The sequence below is a fragment of the Melanotaenia boesemani genome, chromosome 10 (genome assembly GCF_017639745.1).
Source record: "Melanotaenia boesemani isolate fMelBoe1 chromosome 10, fMelBoe1.pri, whole genome shotgun sequence".
Taxonomy (NCBI): domain Eukaryota; kingdom Metazoa; phylum Chordata; class Actinopteri; order Atheriniformes; family Melanotaeniidae; genus Melanotaenia; species Melanotaenia boesemani.
In genome coordinates this window covers 15,801,147-15,826,108 of record NC_055691.1, presented here as the reverse complement: position 1 = coordinate 15,826,108, position 24,962 = coordinate 15,801,147, and the positions used below count along the sequence as shown (strand labels likewise).

General features: G+C 41.7%; 1 protein-coding gene across 3 annotated transcripts; it reads right to left on the bottom strand.

Moving 5' to 3' along the window:
• Positions 1-438: 438 nt before the first annotated feature.
• Positions 439-24,566, bottom strand: rassf9 (Ras association domain family member 9). Of its 3 annotated transcripts, none has more exons than XM_041997459.1 (2): positions 24,379-24,566; positions 439-3,900 (listed from the first exon to the last, which is right to left on the bottom strand). In XM_041997459.1, exons 1-2 carry the CDS (start codon positions 24,423-24,425, stop codon positions 2,634-2,636), a joined length of 1,314 nt encoding a protein of 437 aa, XP_041853393.1. In that variant the 5' UTR covers positions 24,426-24,566; the 3' UTR covers positions 439-2,633. The 3 variants fall into 3 exon arrangements, with proteins under 3 accessions (XP_041853393.1, XP_041853395.1, XP_041853394.1); XM_041997461.1 differs by lacking the exon at positions 24,379-24,566 and adding an exon at positions 6,654-6,697; XM_041997460.1 differs by lacking the exon at positions 24,379-24,566 and adding an exon at positions 6,557-6,643.
• Between the last annotated feature and the right edge of the window lie 396 nt (positions 24,567-24,962).

The following is a 24,962-nucleotide window of genomic DNA, read 5'->3' as shown; positions in this document are numbered from 1 at the left end:
TGCTTCTAGCATTCCAGAAACACAATCAGAAAAGATGCACTTTCTTTCGTGGTGTCTAGGCCTGCTTCTCGCAAATATAACTGCAGCCATTTCTGCGTAAAGTTGTGCCAGTAATACCTGCCTTTTAGACATGCTAAATATAGACGCAAAAACAGCCAGTGCAATCTGTTTCATGTTTGTTAAATCACAATAAATTCCAGAGGACGTCTATTCCCAGCTTGGTGCATGTTGGTGAGACAGATCATATTAGAAATGCCATAACAATCCCTCATTCTATCAACAGGTGTGGGGCACCAGTGTGAGATTGTTCGCATTGTGAGCTCCCTTTCATGCTTGGTTACAAAGTAGCTTGAGGCAGTGAAAGAGGCATGGGGGGGTAGTAATTAGTGTGTGAAATAGATATCCTCTGCTTTTCCACTCACTTGGCGCACTCTGCCTGGAGTACAAAGTGTTAGTCTGTCCGTGGTACCTTGACATGAGGAGTGCGTTTGCTGTTGTTTGTGCTTTCCTGGAGACCATCACGTGTGATTATATGGTGCAGGGACTGATGGGGGCTCGTAGGTAGACTTGTCATTTCTTGCTGGTGACTCAGCGCTTTGTAGAATCCATAAATTTCACCCTTGTTTCTGATAAACTAATGCTCCTTTTTCCCATTTGAACTTTTTATACTATCATTGTCTCAAACAAGGAAGGAATGACACCAACAAACTGTAACAATGTTTTGTTTTAATTTCTGACAGTATTAGTCTTTATTATGAAAGTTAGCATGGGGTACAGTGATGTTTTTGCTAGCGACTTTGATTCAGTAGATTTATGCTTCTGAAATAGTCTTAGTAAAATATCATCAGCGAAATAGAAATGTGTGATAAATAAATATTAGCTTTTGTCCAAACACTTTTATCAAATTGTTTTTAAAAGTTGTGCACATCTTATTTACAGTGCATATAGCATACATACAGCATGATCAAGAAGAAGGCTTCACAAATAGGTCGGTTTTAACTAATTTTACATCCAATTTGTTTATGTATTTGTTTTAATATAAAACATTATTATGAAATGTAAGTGCAGCTTCACAATCAGTTTGAGAACTTTAAGGAAGGGCAAAAAGTATACATTCACCTTTAACTCATGGGACTGGGATAAGGGGAAAAGCCATTTTTCTCTTAGATAAAATCTTGTACATAAAAGGAAATTGTTCTTTGAGTTTTAAAAACTACTTTATATTTGAAAATGAGAAATATGGCTAGCATAAACACCCATTTTCAATGTAGACACATTTATTTCAGAGGCAGAAATAAAATTTGGTTGAGCTCGCAAAAAAGTACAATTTGCTACTAAGACCTGTCTGCTGAACTGAAACCAACAATGATTTTTTTCCTTTTTCTTTCTTTTAGTATTAAACATCAGTGGAGAGAAAACAGTGTGAAACAACACACACATAAAGAATACAATAAAATTTTGCATATGCTGGTTAAAGTTAAAATGTACACATTAAAAAAAACAGCAGAATGTGTAAAAGCATGAAATAAAGGGCAAGACTTGAACAAGGATTCAAATGAGGGATGATGTAAACCAAGGGTGGAAGGGTCAGAGTAGAGGGTAGGACTTGTTGGTCCCAGGCACCTTATTTCCAGCACCCAGTAGGAGGAACTGGATGTAGACCGGATGGTGGACTTCAGGAGTACTATCCAATGAGGTAAAAGGAAATGATACCATAATGCAAGAGGAAGTTTATCATCTTTGTTATTTTTAGATATGCTGCATGTGTGTGGTCTTGTGGCAAAGAGAACAAAGAGGCTTTACAGTGCTAAGGTATAGTGCCTGTTATTAATGTTTAAAAAGTTATTTGACTTTAAGGCTTAACAAGTTGACAAGTTGTCTATTCAACTACAATTCACACAAAAGTACAGTTGGAGTAGGCTCCGGTCAAAATGTTGTTTCAGCTCAGGTTGCATGACAAGTAAGGCACTTTTAAAGGTGATTAGTAGGTGAAAAACAAACAAAAAAAAAAACAAAACATATAAAATGTTGAATAAAAACCGCTACAATCACTTTACATCAACGTGTATGTAACATTTGCAACATGCAATGCATTTGGGCACTACTAATAATAACCACGTGATGCTGCAAGTTACAGGTGACTGATTACAGCCATGGCTGACCAGCAAGATTTAATTGCCAAAATTCAAGCAGAGGTTTTAATGGTGATTGTTTATCTTCTTCCTGAATGGTTACAACTTGTTTCCTGCTTGTTGTCATTTTCCATTTTCAGACAGTGCTTCAGTGATCCACCATCTTGCCATATTTGTAGTTTGCCTGTTTGTGTCTTGCATATATTATTTAGTTTTGCCCTCAAAGTTGTGCATCTATTGACCTTTCAGACACCCAGATATAATTTAACAGCACCTGGATGTTGAATTGAGTTTGTCTTCAGAATTGTCCAAAGTAGGTTAAAAAAATTGTGCTTCTGTACAACAAATAACTTTCAGTGATCATCTAGCTATTTTTCTTAAAAAAAAAAATACAATAAATATATCTGATAATAAAATAACCCAACACAAGCAAAGAGATAATGATGTGAGAAGCACAACTTGGGCCTGTGAAACAGTAAATTGCAGGATTAACTGGATTCTTTAAACGTCTGTGTCCAGTGGGGGAGGGAAGTCGAGACAAGGTGACAGTGAGTCCTGACTGTGTGTAGAGCTAATCCCGGTGTCTGAGTCTGTGTCTGTAACATCTAGAGGGGACAGACTATGTTTGAGTTTCACAGTCTGCGACACGCTGCACTGAGCCTCAGTTTTCAGAGGGACAGGTATGGGCTTCTTTTCCTCCAGGCTGTCCATGATTTGCAGTGAGTTCAGCTGGGAAGCCAGCTGCCAGCACTCCTGGTCCTTGGCAACCAGTGTGCCGTCATAGTACTTAAGCTGCTTGTCCATTTCTGCAACTTGGTTTTGAAGTGCTACTCCATTGAATATGCTGTGCTTCAGTTCATCTTGAAGCCTTGCAAGTTCAGCATTATAGAGTGCTTGATCAGTATCAGAGGGGAACCAGGAAGCAGCTGCTGCTCCTTTCTGCTCACTGTCCTCATCTTGGTCCAGATGGCAGTTAGCCCTCTGTAGCTCAATGTTGATATCCTGGGAAAGTTTGAGGATAAGCTCCTGGTGCTTCTGAACCTGCATCTCCAGCTGTGCAACCCCATCACTGGTGTACAGCAACTCCTGCAGCTGCTCGTCACTGTGTACTGCCAAATTTGGACCACAAGCCTGATCCAGTGAACCCTCAGACTCAGTTTCCCTCTGCCCTTCCAGCTCAAACCGATCAATCTCCAAATCCAGCTCCTTCATCCGCTGGATCTGCTCTCTGATTGTGTGGTCCTGGTTGAGGATAAGCTGCACCATCCGATCGATCTCTTCAGCGCCCGGGGAGCTCCTGCTCTCCTTGTGTATTTTCTCAAGCTTTCGGAAAGCTTTCTTCACCATGCGCTTTTGCTTCTCTGCTGGTAGAGGCTTGGCATACTGACTGCAACCATGCTCCCACCGCTTTGGCTTGGCCCCTTTAGACTTTGGCCCCTTTTTGGTGGGCTGAGCCACAAAATCACTGGTTTTTACTAGATCGAACTGTATAAAGGGTCTCTGGTCACCCCAAGCATACCAGAGTCTCAGGATTCTGGTGAGAGGGGGCAAGGCTCTTTCAAATCCCCTCCACCTCTCCACAAGACAAAAGTCTTTTGGCTCTCCGTGAAGGAGTCGCTTGCTCTCAGGGATAGACTTGTGATCCTCCAGTAATGCCTGAATCATATCTGCACACGTTGTGTGCTTTGTTACTCCACAGACAACCTTCTCTTCATTGCAGACAGTAACTTGAATCTCCTTTCCAACCACTGGCTCTGCATCTTTTGTCCTGGATGAGAGACAGAAAAACAAAGCTCACAATTATGGCTATAGAAAACATTCGTAAGTCTTAATTTACATCCATTTTCCTGTTATGTAGCTTTACACTGTTGCTCAAGAAATCATTAGATGCAACACATGTTTTTGATGATTGACTCGGCATGTGTTTTCAGCACATTGTTACAACCGTACTGCAAACAAACATGCTTCCTTATTACAAAAGCGCATAAAAAAAAACAATCGAGAAGATCTTTGGCTATTTTAACAAAGCTTTTGACATGGTAACAATGACATCTGTAAACAACTGCTCCACCACATTTCAGGCTTTTTCCAACAACTGCTGGTCAGATTCCAACAAATGGGAAATTCCTCTAACAAACACTTTGATACAGGGAAAAATTTCTCATACTAGTGAAGCCCCGAAGTTACAGTACATCTGGTGCCACTATGACCCTTCTTTGGGACATGTAGGCTGTAATGAACACTGTTGGCCATTTAAAGTTAATTAATGAAATGGTGATTGAGATAAACAGTATTTGTGTGTCGATGCCCTCCTCTTTCCTGGAGTTTCATTGTCTTAACAAGAAACAAACTGGGACAGAATTCAACATGTTTTGAGAAACTCACATGCCCGTGGTAACTGAATTTAACTACTGACTACATAAATATGTTCCAATTTCTAATATTTATATGAAACTAGATTTCTTAAAATTAGTTCAGAATCAAGTGAGTTGCATTTGATTTTGGAAAAGCAGAAACAAACTGTTAATGAGCAGTATATCAACACATTGCATACAATCCAACCCACATCAAATGCTGACAGTCCCTGCACGCACAGGTTTTCCATATCTTACGTGCTGAAGTGCAATCTCAATGAACTGGATTGGCTTTTGCTTGCCTTTATTTCAAAGGAAGAGCGAGAGAGGAGGACAAAAAGGAGAGATGACATAAAAAGAGTCATTAGCTGAAACTGAACCTTCAACAGTGACATTACAATGTCTTTACCTCCAAACCCCCCAAAGGTAGCCATAAAATTTAAGTAGAAGTAGTAATTTCATATAAACTTTTCCACAAAGTAACTCATATACCCTCTTGCGTAAGCAATTATAGAGTTGCATCCTTGAGTATGACACATACACTATCATGTTCATGCTTTTAGTCCATTCACTTCTTAAAATTCTGTGTTTTTATGACAACATTCGACTTTAATGATTTTCCATTAGGTCAATGAGTAGAAAACTACATTCACTCATTTTGTGCTCCCTGGCTTGATTCTATTAGACTGTTACTCATCGTCTTACTCATCAGAGATGATCACTTGATGGTTCTGAGCTATTTAACCCTGAGGCCCTCATTAACTTTTCGTCTGGACCGTAAAACTTGTTCAAAAATTGACCACTGATGGGTTGTAGATATCCTTTTTTTTACATGCTTAATGGAGCGCCGGTAATATCCAGGACCTAATATCCAGTCATTAAATGATAGGAACCGGCAATGCGGACAGCCACAAGTAATCAAATATGTAGATAACACTGCCAGACATTTCAATTTGATTTTAGGAAAAAGAATGATGTGTCATGTTATTGTTTATATCAAAGATAACATCTTTAAATATTCTGCAATTTATGTGATTTATTGAGTTAACTCTAATGTACTGCAGAAAACTGCCAAGTTTCTGTCTCAGTGAATTACTCGTGTTTAGAGTTAAAGCCTACACTCAAAGCAAAATTAAGTGTCATATAACATTCCTGCAATTATGGCTCCAAATAAACCAAAAAAAGATTATTCATATGATATCACCAAGAGACTAAAACTTCAGCTGCTCCTCTAATCCTGAAGTGGAGGCTGATTTTGTGGGCTGAAGGAATGTTGGTCTGTGGTTTCACAGGCCACCAGGTAATATTTTGTTAATCTGTTAACAGCAATAAATAAAAAAAAAATCTGAAATTCTGAATAATGCTAAGTTCCACTTACAATAGTTTCAAATAACAAAACCAGATGGCATCACTAAGGAAGTGCAAATGTGGCCAATCAGGGGACTTGCTGACATTATGACATTATGACATAAATGGTTGCAACCACAGGGCCAAACACTGATATCACTTAGGTGGGATTCTCTGTTTCTCTATACACCTTTTTTTTCTTTTAAGTTTGTTTTTCTTTTAAAATACTGATTTAAAAGTCCCAAACGATTCAAACCAGATACTGTAGCTGCTCTCATACTGGATATAAAATATTAGATATTACTTCTCCATTCGGTATGTAGCAACAGCTTCAGATGGGAACATTACACCATGTAGCTGCAGTCTTTATCTATTGAGGTAATCTTGCCTGACAGCTCATATTAAGCACTGATCATTGGGAGGAAAGAGAGACGACAAAAATACACATGCTAAGAAGATTATATAAATACCACCCTACACCAACCCAAGTAAGACATTACTGGTTAGAACAGTATTTTTCAAAAGGGAGAACCTAAAATCAATATTATCTCACAGTTTGTAGATTTTACAAACTGATTCCACTGTGTTTTGGTTCCCACACAGCATAAAAATGCATAACTGGAGCATTGTGTATCCTGCTGTTGACTGAGGTCCCTGGAATGTGATACAATGTTGGTTAATGGTTATTCAAAGCTTTTGAGAGAAGTGAGGCAAAGCAAATACCTGAGCCATTCGTAGGCCACACAAATTCAACACGCCTGTGGCATTTCAAGACAACAACCATGACACCTTAAAGCCAAAACATTCCAACAGCACCTACCATTAGTATCCCTAAAAGTCACTGCTGCGCATTAAAAAAAACAGTGGGCACACATACAATTAGCCACACCTGTGCAGCGTAACGCAATCTAACACAACAGCTCTGCATTACCTCATGTTTGTGCTGCTTAGATTTGGCAGTATTTGTTAAAACACTGTCAGAAATTCAACAAGAATTTAACTTTGGTGAATCCAGCCAAGCTGTATAAGAATTGGCTGAAAAACAGTGTAGCTGTTCCAGATATGGTAAATACACTGAAGCAAATATTTCCAACAAACCTAAACATGTGAGAAACATATTTTAATGGTAATTTATGAACAAAAAGGTGAATAAACAGACTAGAGAGAATTGTGTATTTCAGTAAGGGTGACCCAAGCCTTCAGCTGTACAGGAAAAGGGTACAGCAAAGCAGGGAAACACCTGTGTTTGTACTGGGCCACAATCACTAGCTCTCAGGCAACATCCTGCCACCACCGTTTAATGGATAGAGGGAGGAAGGAGAATAATGGATTCCATATCGGTCACTCTTGGTCGGTTTTCAGCTCCAGTCTAATGGGAAGAAAGTGTTAACAAATGTGTTTTTGTGGCTGTCCACTAGTTTAAAATGAGACATGGCAGCTTTGTGTAGACCAAAATTTCACTGATTTAACTGAGATGAAGAAGAAACAGAATTTAGTGCATCATTCATGACCATTTCTTTTAAAAGCTGCTTTCCAAAATGTCTCCTCAAGATTGCTACTAGCTAACAACTAGAGTAGCTTAGATGTAAAAGAAGCAGTTCTGCTACTGTCAGCATTTTGGAGATTATATCACTGATTTAAATGAGACAAAATAGAAATGAAAATATCACCATCACTTTTGTAACATGTATACCAAAATAGCTACTCCAGATTGCAACTTGCTAACCTAGAGTAGCTTTAATGTAAAAATGACAAAACAGTAACTTTGATTCAAATGACACGAAGAAAAAATGATAAAGAATCATTTATGGCTATTGCTTTCGTAATAATAAAAATTGTCAGTGTTTTGGAGACCAAAATATTACTAACTGACAATAAAAAAGAAGGAAAAATATAAATTAAAGAATCATTCATGACGAATACTTTCATGGCAAGCGTACCAATCAAGATTGCTACAAGCTAACTAGGAACTAGAGTAACATGGATGTGAAAAGGTAGTTATGCTACTGGACAACAATGTATTAATTTTAGATTATTGATGTGGCTCCTTGTAATTTCACACTTTATTAAAGCTTATGTTTTGTGATGTTTTGGAGCTGGTTACTTTAGCTTAACATTGAGCTACACCAATGCAAATTTGGCAATCATGAAGAGCTTGTAGACTGGATTTAAAAAAGAGAAACTCCATATGTTTTATTCCAGGATTTTTTGTGTACTTTAGCATCTTATTTTTAACCTGCTCCAGGCTAAAATTGTTAGAAGTTAGTGTGAAACAGCTAGCACATAACAATTGCTTCAGCATATTTACATATTTCCTGTATGAAAGGAAGCTATCGAGGTTCAACAGGCGCACCAGCCACCATTCCACCTCAGTCATCAACACTTTCATTTCATTTTCATTTCCAGGTAATGATAAAATATCCAAAAGATAAAACACAAAGACATAGCGTCAACACCTACATTGTTTTGTTGTCATTGTATGGGCATACACTAGTGTTTCAGTAGCCTGATACTGTACAAGACATAAAAACAAACATCACTTTATTTTCATGGAAACTAAAAGATTAATTTCATGAGTAAATACTGCTGTTTAAAAACAAAACAAAACAAAAAGTTTCCAGAGAAAAAACATTTTCATTAGGCGTTATCAGTCTACCTTGACAGAACATACGCAAGAATTTCACCCTGCTGATTGCATCACAACCATTTTCATAAGGGTTGTCACTTTTGATGTTATTTGGGGATCTGGCTCTAGACAGGACAAATGAGGGTACCTTCATAGGTAACAACTTTGGTTGATAAAATAAAGATTAGGCTAACACTGATGTAATGAACTCAAATCTACCGTGGAAATAGAATTAGGCTACAATGGTGTTGCAACATAACAAAAACTATAAAAACTTCTTCCCATGGTGAGGACAGGAGCAGAATAGTGGCAATACAGGACAAGTTTAGAGCTCAACATCTCATGCTTGAATGAACTCAAGAAACCTGAGCGGACAGGCTTGACCTCAGGTTGAACTTAGAAGCAGAGAGCCACAGGTAGACATCAGACACGTGGGAGGAAACCACTTCTAAATTATAGGAATCTTGCTGCAAGTTTGTGTCGAATGATTACGCTACATCTTCATTGTGGTGGAATGACCCTCTCAATTGTAACGCTCATAATAACAGCTTTGTAATTCTCTCTTGTGTCATAAATTTGCCAACTACAAGTTACCACAGAGGACGGCATGCTGGTGTTTGAACAAGTCATAGCAAACGGAATAACAGCTTTCAATTGTTTCAGATCAGTAGAGATCAGATAAAATGTCAATGGCAATATATACATATACATATATATATATATATATATATATATATATATATATATATATACCCAGGTGATGAAGATTTTTCCAACAGGTGGTGATAAAATGATTCATTTCTTCTCAAATCCATTTGCCAGATTCAAATGTGACAATTTAGCTCTTGTACATATCTATAATCTTTGAAATCTGAGTAATATAGCTCTCGATCTATTGGTATTTCGTTGTGATGTAAAATCAAGATGTTCTCTTAAAAAAATGTCAGTGGGGTATTTGATTATGCAGCAAAAATATTATAAAATCACAGTGAAAGAACATGCAACCCCTAGTGGTTATGTATGGAAGCCCATTTCCGTCACTCTGATGAAAAAAAAAAAACATAGTATCTCATAATTATGACTTAAGTATCTCATAATAATGAGATACTATCTCATTATTATGAGATAGTATTTCATTATTATGAGATACTATCTCATAATTATGACTTAGTATCTCATAATTATGAGATACTATCTCATTATTATGAGATACTATCTCATAATAATGAGATAGTTAAGTCATAATTATGAGATACTATCTCATTATTATGAGATACTATCTCATAATAATGAGATACTTAAGTCATAATTATGAGATAGTATCTCATAATTGTCCTAACAAGATGGCGCCGCGCGAGTGGCAGCCTGCAACAGCAGCTCCTGCTCACCGTTGAGCTTTTTCTTACTTTTCCTACTTTTAAATTATTTCTTTCTCTTTGCTCTTATTTTTGCTCTTGTGTGCTTTTAACTCCTCTTCGTCATGCACACAAAACTTGCGGAGTTAGCGCTGGTGGCTCTTCTGGTTTTTGCCCTTTTCACGGCTGTGTCCGGAGACCGCACGCGGAGTCATGGCTCCATTGTTTACAGCAGGGATCAGCTGTTAGCCCTGCGCAGCGCGCCGGTGCTATCTGTGGAGCGGCCCGATGTTCCCCCCGAACTGAAGAGGAGGAGACGGGGACGCCGGGCCGGAGCCGAGCGCCGCGCTAGGAGGAGACGTTACCGGCCCGTTCTCCCGTCCATCATCATGGGGAACGTAAGATCTCTAACCAACAAGATGGACGAGCTGGCGGCGCTGACGGCACCGGCGTGAGTACCGGGAGAGCAGCCTCCTGCTGTTTACTGAGACGTGGCTAACTGCGCTGGCTCCGGACACGGCTGTGGAATTGGACGGATTCACGCTACTACGGGCAGACAGAAGCAAGGAGAGCGGTAAGAGGAAAGGAGGAGGGCTGGCAGTGTTTGCAAATGATAGATGGTGTAACCCTGGGCACATCACTGTTAAGGAGCAGCACTGCTGTAAGGACATTGAACTGTTGGCTGTGAGCATGAGGCCCCACTACCTGCCGAGGGAGTTCACTCATGCCCTCGCTGTGGTGGTGTACATCCCCCCCTCTGCTAACGCAGATGCAGCCTGTGATGTCCTGCTCTCAGCAGTGAGCAGGCTGCAGACACAGCACCCTGATGCCCTCCTTCTCATCTCTGGAGATTTCAATCATGTTACTCCACCCTCCTCCTCACTGCCCAAATTCACCCAGTATGTCACATGCTGCACCAGAGACAATAAAACACTGGACCTGTTTTACGCCAACACCAAGGAGGCATATCATTCACTCCCTCTTCCTCCCCTGGGCCGTGCCGATCACAACCTTGTGCACCTCCTGCCTGTGTATAAACCTTTTGTTCACAGGCAGCCTGCTGTCACCCGCACCGTTAAGAAATGGTCCGAAGAAGCCGAGGAGGCCCTGAAGGACTGTTTTCACACAACGCTGTGGGGTGTCTTCAGTGATGCCCATGGGGAAGACATCGACAGCCTCACCGACTGCCTGACAGACTATATTAATTTCTGTGTAGAAAACACCGTACCAACCAGGACTGTACGGAGCTTCTCCAACAGTAAGCCCTGGATCACCCCAGACATCAAGGCTCTCCTGAAGGAGAAGAAGAGAGCCTTTCAGTCCAGGAACAAAGAGGAGCTGAAATTTGTGCAGAGGGAGTTGAGGAGGACGATCAGGAGGGGGAAGGACAGTTACAGGAGGAAGATGGAGTACCAGCTGCAGCACAACAACATCCGTGATGTCTGGAAGGGACTGAAGACCATCTCGGGCTACAAGGAGCCAAAGTCCCAACGGGTGGGAGACCAGGGCAGGGCAAATGACCTGAACTTATTTTTCAATAGGTTTGATCAGGCACCCGCTCTTCCATCGACCCAGTCTCCTCTGCTGCAAACCCCATCAGCTTCTACTGCCTGCAGCTCCGCCTTACCCCCCTCTCCCTCTCTTACAATCTTTGGCTCACACACCTTCACTTCACACTCTGTCCCGTGTGCCCCTCCCCCATCAACACCCCCCTGCTCTGGTCTGTCCTTCACTACATACCAGGTGAGGGAGGCCCTTAAGAAGACCAGGGCTAGGAAAGCTGCAGGTCCGGACGGCATCAGCTCCAGGCTCCTGAAGTCCTGCACAGACCAGCTGTGTGGGATCTTTGGGTACATGTTCAACCTGAGCCTGAAACTGGGGAAAGTGCCAAAGTTGTGGAAGACATCCTGCATCGTGCCCGTGCCAAAAACATCGCACTCAAAGGAGCTCAACGGCTACAGGCCAGTAGCTCTGACGTCTCACCTGATGAAGGCGCTGGAGAGACTGGTCCTCGCACATCTGCGTCCGATGGTGAGCTCCTTCATGGACCCGCTGCAGTTCGCCTACCAACCTGACATCGGGGTGGATGATGCCATCCTCTACCTCCTCCACACCTCTCTCTCTCACCTGGAGAAGGCTGGAAGCACTGTGAGGATGATGTTCTTTGATTTCTCCAGTGCATTCAACACCATCCAGCCCAGGTTGTTGGTGGACAAGCTGCAGCTGGCTGGGGTGGACCATCACCTCACCTCCTGGATTCTGGACTACCTTACCCATCCATCCATCCATCCATTCTCTTCCGCTTATCCGGAGTCGGGTCGCGGGGGCAGCTGCCTAAGCAGGGAAACCCAGACTTCCCTCTCCCCGGCCACATTCACCAGCTCATCCGAAGGGATCCCGAGGCGTTCCCAGGCCAGCCGAGAGATGTAGTCTGTCCAGCGTGTCCTGGGTCTGCCCCGGGGCCTCCTTCCGGTGGGACGTGCCCGGAACACCTCACCAGGGAGGCGTCCAGGAGGCATCCTAACCAGATGCCCGAGCCACCTCATCTGGCTCCTCTCGATGTGGAGGAGAAGCGGCTCTACTCTGAGCCCCTCCCGGATCACCGAGCTTCTCACCCTATCTCTAAGGGAGAGCCCGGCCACCCTGCGGAGGAAACTCATTTCGGCCGCTTGTATTCGAGATCTCGTTCTTTCGGTCATTACCCACAGCTCATGACCATAGGTGAGGGTAGGAACGTAGATCGACCGGTAAATCGAGAGCTTTGCCTTTCGGCTCAGCTCTCTCTTCACCACGACAGACCGATGCAGAGCCCGCATCACTGCGGACGCCGCACCGATCCGCCTGTCGATCTCTCGTTCCATCCTTCCCTCACTCGTGAACAAGACCCCGAGATATGTAAACTCCTCCACTTGGGGCAGGACCCCATCGCAGACCCGGAGAGAGCACTCCACCCTTTTCCGGCTGAGGACCATGGTCTCGGATTTGGAGGTGCTGATTCTCATCCCAGCCGCTTCACACTCGGCTCCGAATCGCTCCAGTGCGAGCTGAAGATCACGTTCCGATGAAGCCAACAGAACCACGTCATCTGCAAAGAGCAGAGACCCAATCCTGAGGCCACCGAACCGGATCCCCTCGACACCTCGGCTGCGCCTAGAAATTCTATCCATAAAAGTTATGAACAGAATCGGTGACAAAGGACAGCCTTGGCGGAGTCCAACCCGCACTGGAAACGATTCTGATTTACTGCCGGCAATGCGGACCAAGCTCTGACACCGGTCGTACAGGGACCGGACAGCTCTTACAAGCGAGTCCGGCACTCCATACTCCCGGAGTACCCCCCACAGGAGTCCCCGGGGAACACGGTCAAATGCCTTCTCCAAATCCACAAAACACATGTAGATTGGTTGGGCAAACTCCCATGCCCCCTCGAGGACCCCAAAGAGGGTGTAGAGCTGGTCCACTGTTCCACGACCGGGACGAAAACCACACTGCTCCTCCTCAATTCGAGGTTCGACTATCCGACGGACCCTCCTCTGCAGCACCCCTGAATAGACCTTACCGGGGGGGCTGAGGAGTGTGATCCCCCTGTAGTTGGAGCACACCCTCCGGTCCCCCTTTTTGAAGAGGGGTACCACCACCCCAGTCTGCCAGTCCAGGGGGACTGCCCCCGATGTCCACGCGATGCCGCAGAGGCGTGTCAACCAAGACAGCCCTACGGAATCCAGAGCCTTAAGGAACTCTGGGCGGACCTCATCCACCCCCGGGGCCTTGCCACCAAGGAGATTTTTAACCACCTCAGCGACCTCAGCCCCAGAGATAGGCGAGCCAGCACCAGCTACCCCAGACTCTGCTTCCTCATCAGAAGACGTGTTGGTGGGATTGAGGAGGTCTTCGAAGTATTCCCTCCACCGCCTCACAACGTCTCGAGTCGAGGTCAGCAGCCCCCCATCCCCACTGTACACAGTGTTGACGGAGCACTGCTTTCCCCTCCTGAGCCGCCGGATGGTGGACCAGAATCTCCTCGAAGCCGTCCGGAAGTCATTCTCCATGGCCTCTCCAAACTCCTCCCACGCCCGAGCTTTTGCCTTAGCGACCGCCGAAGCCGCGCTCCGCTTAGCCCGCCGATACCCATCAGCTGCCTCTGGAGTCCCACAGGCCAAAAAGGCCCGATAGGACTCCTTCTTCAGCTTGACGGCATCCCTTACTGTCGGTGTCCACCAACGAGTTCGGGGGTTACCGCCACGACAGGCACCGACGACCTTACGGCCACAGCTGCGGCTGGCCGCCTCGACAATAGAGGCACGGAACACAGCCCATTCAGACTCAATGTCCCCCGCCTCACCCGGGACTTGGTTGAAGCTCTGCCGGAGATGGGAGTTGAAACTCCTTCTGACAGGGGACTCTGCCAGACGTTCCCAGCAGACCCTCACAACACGCTTGGGCCTGCCAGGCCTGACCGGCATCCTCCCCCACCATCTGAGCCAACTCACCACCAGGTGGTGATCAGTTGACAGCTCCGCCCCTCTCTTCACCCGAGTGTCCAGGACATGCGGCCGCAAGTCCGACGACACGACTACAAAGTCGATCATCGAACTGCGGCCTAGAGTGTCCTGGTGCCAAGTGCACATGTGGACACTCTTATGTCTGAACAAGGTGTTCGTTATGGACAATCCATGACTACCTTACCCACAGACCACAATTTGTGAGGGTGCAGGGCTCTGAGTCGGACCGGCTTCTCTGCAGCACGGGTGCACCGCAGGGAACGGTTCTGGCTCCTTTCCTGTTCACCCTCTACACTGCGGACTTCGCACATAACACACCATCATGCCATCTGCAAAAGTACTCTGATGACTCTGCTGTTGTTGGCCTCATTACAGATGGAGACGACAGGGAGTACAGAGGACTTATTCAGGACTTTGTGGACTGGAGCCTGCGGAATAACCTCCAGATCAATACCAGCAAAACCAAGGAGCTGGTGGTGGATTTCCGCAGGCATAACAACTCTCCACCTGTACCAGTGAACATCCAGGGAATGGACATCGACCTGGTGAGGTCCTACAAGTACCTGGGTGTTCACCTGAATGACCGTCTGGACTGGTCGGACAACACCAACGCCCTGGTCAAGAAGGGCAACAGCAGACTGTTCCTGCTCAAGAGGCTGAGGTCCTTCGGAGTGCAGCGCCCACTCCTCAGGACCTTTTATGACTCTGTGGTGGCCTCAGCCATCTTCTATGGGATAGTCTGCTGGACCAGCAGCATAATGGACAGAGACAGGAGGAAAATGGACAGACTGGTGAGGAGGGCCAGTTCTGTCCTGGGATGCCCCCTGGACTCAGTAGAGGTAGTGGGAAATGAGAGGATGACTGCTAAGCTGTCATCCATGTTGAACAGCCCATCCCACCCCCTCCAGCACACCCTGACAGCTCTGAGCAGTTCCTTCAGTGAGCGGCTGCTTCATCCTCGCTGCGTGAAGGAGAGGTACCGCAGATCTTTCCTGCCTGCTGCTGTCAGGCTTCACAACAAACTTAATGCCCGCTAGACTGAAGAATATAACGAACTATACGGACTTGTGCAATAACATATCATTTATCTTACTGTCCATTTTTCACTGCTGTTTTTGCACTACCCATTACCTTGTATATACATCCCCAGACACACCCCCTGTACTGTGTACAGGTTTTTTATTACATTTAGTCATTTATTTAACTATTTCACTTAGTTTTATTATGTTTAAGTACTTACATTTCTTTTTATTATCCTCTTAAATTGTACCATTTGTTGTCTATTGCGTGTCTTCTGCTGCTGTTGCGCTGCAATTTCCCCGCTGTGGGACAAATAAAGGTTATCTGAATCTGAATCTGAATCTGATAATAATGAGATAGTATCTCATAATTATGACTTAACTATCTCATTATTATGAGATACTATCTCATAATAATGAGATACTATCTCATAATTATGACTTAACTATCTCATTATTATGAGATAGTATCTCATAATAATGAGATACTATCTCATAATAATGAGATAGTATCTCATAATTATGACTTAACTATCTCATTATTATGAGATAGTATCTCATAATAATGAGATACTATCTCATAATTATGACTTAACTATCTCAATATTATGAGATAGTATCTCATAATAATGAGATAGTATCTCATAATCAAGGAGCGCTGTAGAAACGGCTGCTCCGTCAGTCTGCCTGTTCCTGTTTGGATGGGTTGTACTGAAAACATGAATTTCCCTGCAAGGGATTAATAAAGTATTTCTGATTCTGATTCTGATAATTATGACTTAAGTATCTCATTATTTTGAGATACTATCTCATAATAATGAGATACAATGGTTTTTTTTTTTTCGTCAGAGTGACGGAAATGGGCTTCCATAGTTATGAGACAAACTGTCCATGAAGTGTAAAATGATCTCCATTAGCCCAGGGATCACGAACTCTGGACCTCCAGTGCCAATGCCCTGCTGGTTTTAGATGTTTTCCTGGTGCAACACACCTGATTCAGCTGAAATGATTCTCCTCAACACAAGCTGCACAAGCCTTTGAATGATCTGTTAGTTTATCTCAGGTGTGTTAAAGCAGGAACACATCTCATATTTGCCAGACACTGGCCCAAGAAGTCCAGAGTTGGTGCATTAGCCCAGTTAAGGGACACTGTGTAAGAATTACTGCCATCTAACGTTTGAGTCCTGTATCGCATTTTTAACACATAGTGCATTCTCGCATTTCACTTTCTCAAACACATATTGCAACAATGGTAGCCGCCGTGTCTCAAAAAGCCTCGACAACACTGATGAAAGTATGTCATCCGATAGTTAACAGAGTGTTTACTCTGTTACACACAGAAATTCAACATTAACTTTATTCACCGCCACCATATTCACAGCAACACAGTTCGCCTACTTCCGTTTACGTCACCATACCAGAAACTGGACTTCCCCCCTTTCACAATAAGAGTATACATATGTGACCACTACGAAACAAAAAAAGAAGTATGTGTTAACCAGTAAAAGAATTACTGTGTTTCTAACTTAACACACTCAGGTGAAGAAGTTCCTTCTGGATCATAATTGGTCATGGGGAAAACATCTGGTGGACAGAAATTTACTGACAGATATAATTCCTCTGTATTTAGAAGGAAGAATGGTTCTCACAGAGGGAGCAGCTCTCAATGGGAAAACTGGCCTCACACACACACTCACACACACACACACACATATATATATATATATATATATATATATATATATATATATATGCAGACATCGATTTTAGACAGTAAACAACAGAAAATGTTACACAGTGTCCCTTTAAATCCAATCATGTTGCTGACATAAAAAAAGTGCAGATTTCATGTTCTGCTTAACTCCTCCACCCCTACCCTCACAGAAGTGATCACATGATATTAAGTATTTAAAGGGAAAATCCCACGTCTCAGTTTTTGGAATCTGTTGGTAGTACGTTAATAGCATGATTGGTTGAGGAATCATAATTTGAATTATGCATGTCTCTTTCTATCACTGGCAACATGGTCAGATTTAAAAGGTTAATGTGAAAACTGCAGAACAGAAATAATGGTTTTTTAGTTATTACTATTATGTTCTTAACATTAACAAGTAATGTGACTGCTGGAATTAAACATACTGAAGTTTTGTCATAGAATTGTGCCAGTGGAGGTGACAGTCATATTGCATATAATACCCAATTCAGCCCTAACTATGAATCATTTTCTTACCCTAGCTTTGTGGTTTTATTTTATATGCTGTTTTAGATCACCATCCCACTAAGACGCATGGTTCACAACATTACTTGTAAATATACCAACCACTACTTCCTCATGATGACTTTGTGGCTAATTTAAGGAAACACTTGAGAATGACTTTGCACATATTTCCCTTCTTCTGCTTGTTGGGGCCTTAGTTCGGAAGAAGCCACCATTAGTGTCATATTTAAAGAATTAATAAACAACCTATTTGGTTGTTTTGATTGGAAGAATTGTTGAAATGTGCATGGATTTGAAAGGTTGCATGTGGTCTCTCGAGGAACTTACAAAAGACTGGAACTGGAAAGCTAAAGGCAAAATTAAAGGAAAAGCCAGCGGTTTCACACTTAGATAAAAAAAAAAGTCTCCAAGAACAAAGTTAATCCACCTTCACCTCTCCAACCTCCACTTTGTTTACAAGTGGATAAGTACAGGCTCAGACACACTTTGCAGAAGCTTTTAGTTTAAATTATCTGTGATTTCTAGAAATATTACATGAAAGTGTTTTACTTGTATGAAGGGGGTTGTGCTCTTATAAGAAAATAAAAACAATTAGTAATCAACTCAATTCAAATCAGCACATTATCAGTTAAATAAAGCAAGTTAAACATTATTTTTTAGCACCCTTTAAGATACAAAATCACAAAGTGCTTCACAAGAGCCAACAATGCATAAAAACAATAGAAATTAATAAAAAGTAGATTTAAAAAGATACGTTTTGAACTGGATTTTTAAAGTGACCACTGAGTCTGCGAATCTCAAGTCCAAAGGAAGAGAGTTCCAGATTTTAGGGGCCACAGAACAAAAAGCTCTGTCTCCTGTTGTTTTCAGCTCAGTAAGGGTTACCATCAGCAGGCTCTGGTCACAGGACCTCAGGGACCTGCCAGGGAGATATGGTGCAGAAGCTCTCTGATATAACCTGGTGCCTGTCTGTGAAGAGCTCTCCAAGCTAGTAAAAAAAAATCTTAAATCTTTGAAATAAACCAGAAGCCAAAGCAGTTGCATCAAAATTAGAGTCACGTGAGGATTTTGTCAGAAACTTGGCAGCATTTTGAACAACTTGCAACCGTTTTTAAAGAAGTTTTACTCAAAAAAACAAAAAAAAACAAAAAGATAATCTTGATTAATAAATGGCTTACTTGTTTTTCCATTCCATTGGACACCTTTATCATTAATTATATGTACCCCCTCACTACTTGATACATGCCCACTTCCATTATTTATGCCACCTAAAGCCACAAAGTGTCAACTATTTTGTTTATGATGCCCACCAAGTAGAGTTGAGGCTGATGGAAAACTCAGAGATTTTACTGACTTGATGACAGGATGGAAAGGAAAACTAAGACATTAACAAACATGATGAAATTCACTGAGGATGAGAAAAATGTTTGTCAAATGTCATTCACTCAGTAGCAGACAATTTGGATAAATCTACAAATGTCAGCCTCATGGCAGCACCACCGGAAAGCTATTGGGGTCAGAAACATTCATCCTTAGAGATTTGTGGCTTTCCAAATTAAATTTTAAGGTAAGCAATCTAGTTATTGTCATGACATTTTTAAGTTGGAGCCTGTGATTAACAGAGTGACATTGCATCGCAAAGTAATGGCGCAAACACAGAATACCAGAAACTGCTTCCTACTGAAAAACTAAGTCAAGAAAATTATTTCAAGTATAAATATTGGTAAGTTATACATTTTTCTGTAGGAATTTGGGTAAATTAAGCCCTTAAAATTTATTAAAGGACTGCAGTCTGATGTGGGACATGAAGGACCACATTACAGACCTTTGCATTGTACTCTATATAGTAAAATTATATCAAGCCGTGCAATAAACTTGCAAATCGAAAACCTTTCACTGGCATACACTAAACCAATCACAGGAGCTATTTTTAAACATACAGCTTGACCTTACATATATGTTGAGCAGGTAATAAAAAAGAACAAGGCCCATTAATAAAGTTACAACAAAAATGACTAAAACTAAGCCGATGTGTCCTCACAAAATCATACATAGAGCATATCAGACAGAGAAAGTGAAGTATCTGCATCATGTTTTTGTTTAATCTGTATAAAGGAAACAAAATGCAGGAGAAAAACAAGGTGCTTCCTCTTGTTCTTATCTGTAAGAGGATGAGGGATTGTTGAGGAAATAACATCACCTGTCTATCTGGATATGTTTGTCTCTGGAATGACTCGTGCTCTGATAGGCATCTGAGAGCAGAGACACAACACCCCTTTCCTTCTCTTCGTTTCCTCTGTGAATCTACCCACCCCTATTATTTTTCCTTCCTCCAGCAGGTCTGTGTCACTAAATTAGCTTTTGCTCACATTAAAAATGAATTACTTTCATATCTTTATGCAAAAACAGCATCTTTTGTTTACTGTTTGCTCCTGTCTGATAATTTAAACAAACTAAGCAATTTCAGCGACTAATTGTCCCCGTGCAGGATGCTGTAATGTTGTATTTGTGGTTTATATCAGGAGGCCACATATCTCACAGACTGGCAACCACTTAAATGACAGTGTTTAAATATATATGACAGAAACATTGATTATCCTATTCAAACCTGTTTCTATAAGTATATAATTGTTTGGCTAAATGAACTGAACTCTTTTTACTATCAGAGACTGAACCATTTACATCTGTTAGTGTTGTGGGTCCTTCAACAAGAGAGAACAGCCATATTATCATCACAACACACAAGCAGACGGAGAGAAGTGATCATAAAGAATGTAGGGAAATCTGTAGCATTGTTTCCAGGTCCGCACATTCCTCTTCAGCGTTGTTTTCTTTTTTTTTTTTTTCTTCTTTTTTTGGTTAAAAAGACATCTGAAAGACATGTTAATCATCCACAGACATCTAGGCTAAAGTTGAGCTGTATATGGTTCATAAGTGAGCGTTAAGTGACTGCCCAGCTCTATTTGCAGATGCCAATTAAATGGTCACATTTAGCACAGATTTAAACAGGACTGATAATATAAATAGAACCGGCCTGATTGGGAGTTGACAGCTACAGAGGAATGAAAAGCACCAACACACTATCATTTATCGTACCACTAAAATACGCTTTAAGATTGCTGGGTTTTTGTCCTCAAATGCCTCCATTATAAACGTCCAAACCACTTATTGACCTGTTAATTTTATGTTTTTTGGGATTTTAACATAAAATACAGACTTCACTTGAGCTTTTTAAAGTCACACTATGTTACTTGCCAACCATAAAATTCTATGTTTCTGACTCGTTTGATGGTACAGTGTTATTTATTTTGTGCATTTCTGGAGCCCAACAGAGAAAATGCACAACTTTTGCTTCCTGGATACTGCTACAGGTACATTACAGCTGAGTTTCACACAGTTTCTTGGCTGATTCAGCAAAGAAACGTAACAGGACATTATTGGTGGAAGAGAAGAGAAGAAAGAGAGAAAAGGGCAGAACAAGAGGACAACTGTCTTCTATTGGCTGGAAAGAGCTCACAGTACGGGTAGGATGCAAGATGGATGCTTATGAATAAGCTGTTGATATGGGGCCACCTCACTAAGAAAATCTGCAAAAGTTAGTGCGTCTTTAAGATATATAGGAGACATTCACAGCTATATGCAACAATGAAATAAAGTCCAGTGTTCACTTGGTTGGGTTTACTCAAAATAAACAGTTTTTACTTCTAATACGACTAAAAATTGCATATTTTGTTCTGTATTTGTAGATCAGGTTGTCAGTGTCACTGGATAACTGCACTAACAAGATTTGAAATTGGCTGCAACTTGACCACTGGATATTAGCAAGAGTTTCAACCTGTTCCTTTAAGCAATGTTAATAGTAGAAGATTAAGCTTGATTTTAAATCAGTTCAGATAAATGATGTTTTTAATATGCTACATTGGAATAAATCATTATTAGTCAACTTATTAAGTTGTGTGGGTGCTTCAAATTGCAGGAACAGTCATACAGTATGACCACTAAAGCATACAAGTATAACAAGACCAATGTCTAGAGGGTGATATAGAAAAGTAATGTGGTAAAATCATTGGCAGTGTTGCCAGGCCTTCATATTCCTTTTTTGTTTATTTAAGAGAAACATTACACAATACCAACAACAGCAATAATGACAAGAATCATAATAATATTCATGTAAACTGATTTGGTATCGGCCGATATCCAAATTTCAGATATCAGAATCGGATTGGAAACTCAAGAAAGCAGATGAGTGCATCTCTAATAGAAAGTACTTCAAATACCAAGCTCAGTTGTGAACGGATGGTGGCCATATGTGGCCAAAATTATTCCAGACATAAACATCTATGAGTGGATCCAGTGGATCTATGCACCTTTTAAGGTGTTAGTGACCCCTAACTGTGCTCTAGCACCTATCAACAGCAGCTTTAAAGCTCAGACAGTTCTCACTTCACACACAAGTTTTGTCCATCCAAAGACACCGTAGTAAAATGGCAGTTCAAATATGGCAGCTGCCATATATGTGAACCCACAGAAAGTACATATTAGTGGCTCATTGGAAGTGATAGACACCAATAGAAACATAGGTTTTAATTCTGTTTAAATCTTTTCTGTCATTGATGTTTTATTTTGTTACACGTTGCACTTTTAAGGTAAAGTTGGCATAAATTTGATTGTAAACTTAAAGTTAAGTAAATTAAATGTTCTAGCAATAAATCTGTAAGGCCCACATACACCAAGCCAACAACTGGCCATCAGTGAATGTCTCTTTCTCTTTTTGTCATCTCAGTGTGACAGATCCATCACCACTGTAGGATTTTTTAAATCTGATTCTGTATAAGTCATCTTACACACCAAGCTGAGTATCCACTGTTGGGCCATATGGTACACCAGTCAGTATCTGTTTCTGTTATATTTTCATTGTGTGCATCCCATGACCATTTATGTACAATATTGGTCTGTTCTTTAGGCTAATTCGATTGGGAATTTTGCATCCCATCCAGTGAACATAACCTTCACCCTGAGCGGTTGTTTAACATGGACATTTATTCAAAACCAGCAAACCTTTCACAACCACATGGCCATGTGGAGTGGAAAAATTAAAGACCAACTAGTAACTGTGACTCAAGAGAGACCGACTCTATCTGACATGACTGAAAAGGATAGAGTACATGCTGCTCTGTGTTTACTTGTTATTTATCTAAGTAATCATCCACTTTTCCTTTAGTATAACATAAAAAAACTAATCACTGAAAAGCAAAGTTTTCCTGCACAGGCATTCAGTGTATGTCCTAGCCGCTAGCTGGAAGTTTTCTTTCTGGTGTGTTCAAATACTCAGTTACAAGACTTGGATGATGCATTATGAGCTTGAAAGTAAAGTATTCAATCGAATAGTGCCAACTGGGATCATCACTATGTTTAAGTTTCATGCTGAGAAAGTTTTATTGTTTCAGTGGCAACTCCACGTCTTGTCAATCCTCAGCAAACAGCCAACTCAGGGCTTCAGTGCGAGTACGAGCCAGTCTGGGTAATCAAACGTTTGACATCTACAGATCTAAACACTTGACATAATTATAGGTGCCACAATGGTAATTACTGTGCAACACACACACACACACACACACACACACACACACACACACACACACACACACACACACACACATACACACATACACACACACAAAGACATCCACTTGAGACAACTTCAGTCTGACTGTTTGAAGTTTTATCAAAGGTCCTACTCAGCTCTGTTTGATGTGAACATACACCCAGTCTGCTGATGGCTCCACTGTCAGAGGTTTTATATTGATTTATCAAATAGTTTTAAGCCTATATCTAAACTTAATCCAAACTTTTTTATTACTTTTATTTTTGCTGAGTTTGGTGGTAAACAAAACTCTTTATATTGAGAGCTAATGAAAATATTTCAACTTTCTTGATTCTGTTCTTGTGAGCACGAATCCTGTAAGGAATTGGATCATGACCTAGTTACACTAAAAGAGTAACTGTGTACAAACTCTGCACAACAAAAGGCTGCAGTCAACAAACTGAAAGGAATTTCTGCAGCAACAACAGGAGGCAGCTTCTTGCTAAGTAAACCTAATTTTCCCACCTTTTTGGGAGCTTGGCTGGAGCCCAGCTGCAGCCAGAGATACATCAAAAGACCAAGTGAGGCACTTAAGAAAATTACTACAGCAAATTATTTCAGTCTTGATGATAGGATCTCTCTCAGACTGATGCATGGATGTTATGTGACTCCACTGGCCCAGATGAAACAACTAAATAAATGAACACCTTTGTTGATGCACTGTGGAGTTTATGAGAACCACCACTGAGGGCCACACTGAGAAATTGGATCACTTGAATATGTGCCACTGCTTGCACAATGGCTTACAAAATGTCACTAATGTTGAGTCCTCATACATTTTCACACGTATTATCCTTTAAGTGGCAACACAGGTGTTGGGATTTCATAATTTGGGTTCATACTGGTTAAAAAAAAGAAGGAAAAAACTTATGTGCTGCACTAATGTTCCTAACCCTGAGACAAAAGCAATACATATTTAACACTTGAATACTTAAATTGTCTAAAAATGTACATTTAAAGACTTGTACTTATCATTATTCTTCAGTATTATTCTAAAACTAGTCCAGAAATGCGTGAATAACTTAATCCACTTTGTTGCTTGTGCTCCAAACTCCAGCGCGCGCTGTATTGTGCGTAAAATGTCCCAATCTCAAACATCTCAACCACACAGTTTGCTGTCCAACGCTCGGTCCAAGTATAACACGGTTTCTTGAAACCTTACACGCATCTCGTCAAATTACCTGTTTTTCAGCCGAGCTTTCAGGAAGTTTTTTCCAAACGGAGCCATGACTCGGGGACGCAAGAAAAACCGTTCCAACGATCCAGAAAAAAAAGGAAAATGAAAGTCTTACATTAGTCCCAGCATGGCAGGACGTCGGGCACTTAACTGGAGCGTTTCAGAAAAGTTTAATAGCGTCCCGGCAGCAACTCTGTCCGCCCCATCCAAAGCAGAGGGAGGTGTTTCCTGAGAAACTGGGGAAACTCTGCCCCCTTCCACCTGCAGGAACTCCCGCTGACTGAGGGAGAAAAGTGGGCCGCTGTCTTAATGCACACAAACCACCGATAAAATATGCACTGTTAAATATTTAGGGAGACAACATGAGGGAAAACATGATCTAAACATCCTGCCATGTGCTTAAATATAGCTTTAATAGAAATAGCCATTTCTAAATATGCAGGTCACGAGGTAATGTAAACGCCTGCAGCTCTGCACACTGATCTTTATCATCATATCGTGCAAACAAGCAACGAAGAAGTTACAATGAACGTTGAGATATGTTTACAGTGTCCCACTCAGATGGAAATGTGTCCTGTTGGGAGCTAT

Coding starts and splice junctions, on each gene's coding strand:
- rassf9 (XM_041997459.1), bottom strand. CDS start 24,425: ATGGCTCCGTTTGGAAAAAACTTCCTGAAAGCTCGGCTGAAAAACAG. Junction 3,901..24,378: donor AAAGCTCGGCTGAAAAACAG/GTAATTTGACGA, acceptor TCTCTCATCCAG/GACAAAAGATGCAGAGCCAG.